Genomic DNA, 1,481 nt, shown 5'->3' on the forward strand with positions numbered 1-1,481 from the left:
TGCAGTTAACAATTGGCATGTAATATCTGCAGTTGAGTTTTACAGAAAACATTCTCTGAAATAAATGAGGGATTTTTGCTATAATATCTTTGAGTCTTTATATCTTTAAATCCCAGAGATCCCTAAAGTAATTTGTCTTTTCTAGTGTTTATTTATGTGCTAATCTGTTGCATATAGAATGGATTTATGGAGAAGGTCCTGTTCTATGTCCAACACCACTAGGACCTCATGGTAAACACTGCCCAAATTGATAGAAATTAAGTAGGAGTTAGGTGCCCAAAATGCAGGAAGTAGTGCATTGTTACAAAGAAATAATTGAAATTGAAAAAAGCCTATTCTAGCAAGAGGATTCATCACACTTAACATTTTTCATCCATACCTGCTTGCATTGCTTTAAAATGAAGTTAGATTAAAAATAAATTTGCAGGGTTTTTTGACAACAACAAAAAATTAGCTTTACAAAAGTAACAGTTCTTTCTTATGTATTCATAGGGGAAAATGCAGTGTTGCACTTCTGAATGAGACAGAATCTGTGTTGTCGTATCTGGAGAAAGAGGTAATGTTTGTGATTTCTATTTCTATAAATATTGGGAATGGTTTTATGTTTATTCTTTTTGGCTTTGTTTGTATGCTTTATGCTTTTGTTTTCAGTAAATGGGCAAACAACTGCTTTATTGGATGTTATGTTACAAAAATGTTGAGAACACTGATTTTGAAAGTGCTTTGGAACAATAACTGAAATGGCACATTACAGGTTTCTGAGAAAATAGTTAACTCAAAGTAATTCACATGGTAACTTACAAAATAAAAATATGTAGACTTTTTCAGGTAGTGGATACTTACAGGGAAATTCACAGTGTGGTATTTTTCTGGTTTTGTCCTAATTGCTCTCTAGTTGTTGTGTAGTTATTATTTTTCTGTCTTGAGGTGTTCTAGAAAGACAAGTCTTTCTAGACAAAATATTATATTGTAAAGTCAATGGGATGAAAGATGGGATGCTCTCTTCTAGAGGGTAATGTAGCATAGGAGTTTAATTTTTAGTACTCTGAACTACTGTAAGCAAAACATCTCCTATCCTTTCTGGTAGAAGAAAATTAGTTTTACTAGAAAGGAAACAAATTATCCATGAATTTGAAAGATAAGTCTTTAAGCTAGTTTTGTAATGCAAAATATCCTTAAAAATAAATGTATTTTTATTTGGAAATCTTAATATAATATCAAGCTGACGGTGGTTTTTTTTGGTTGGAATTAGCATTTCTTTATTTTCATGTTTCTACACCAAAACCACTTATAATCTGTAGAATGTCTTTGAGAGCAACACCTAACCTTTACTACAAACGAATGTACAAGATATATCAATTCTATTTTTGTGTAAGCCCTTTTCAGACAGTTTTTTTTGTGCTGCTCGAGACTAATGTATGAAAAGTCAGTATGGTAAAATATTTAGGAAAGAAAACATTAAATTCGGAAAATGGTTAATT

At 31.3% G+C, this 1,481-nt stretch overlaps 1 protein-coding gene across 1 annotated transcript in view; it reads left to right on the forward strand.

Moving 5' to 3' along the window:
* The window catches only part of MTA3 (metastasis associated 1 family member 3), a 120,401-nt gene that overhangs the window by 31,579 nt on the left and 87,341 nt on the right, over positions 1-1,481 (forward strand). Inside the window, exon 5 of the mRNA XM_019612705.2 lies at positions 493-556. Within this exon, the coding sequence (XP_019468250.1) occupies positions 493-556 (64 nt within the window). The remainder of the gene's footprint in view (positions 1-492; positions 557-1,481) is intronic.

Source organism: Meleagris gallopavo, chromosome 2, assembly GCF_000146605.3.
Source record: "Meleagris gallopavo isolate NT-WF06-2002-E0010 breed Aviagen turkey brand Nicholas breeding stock chromosome 2, Turkey_5.1, whole genome shotgun sequence".
In the NCBI taxonomy this organism is placed as follows: Eukaryota; Metazoa; Chordata; class Aves; order Galliformes; family Phasianidae; genus Meleagris; species Meleagris gallopavo.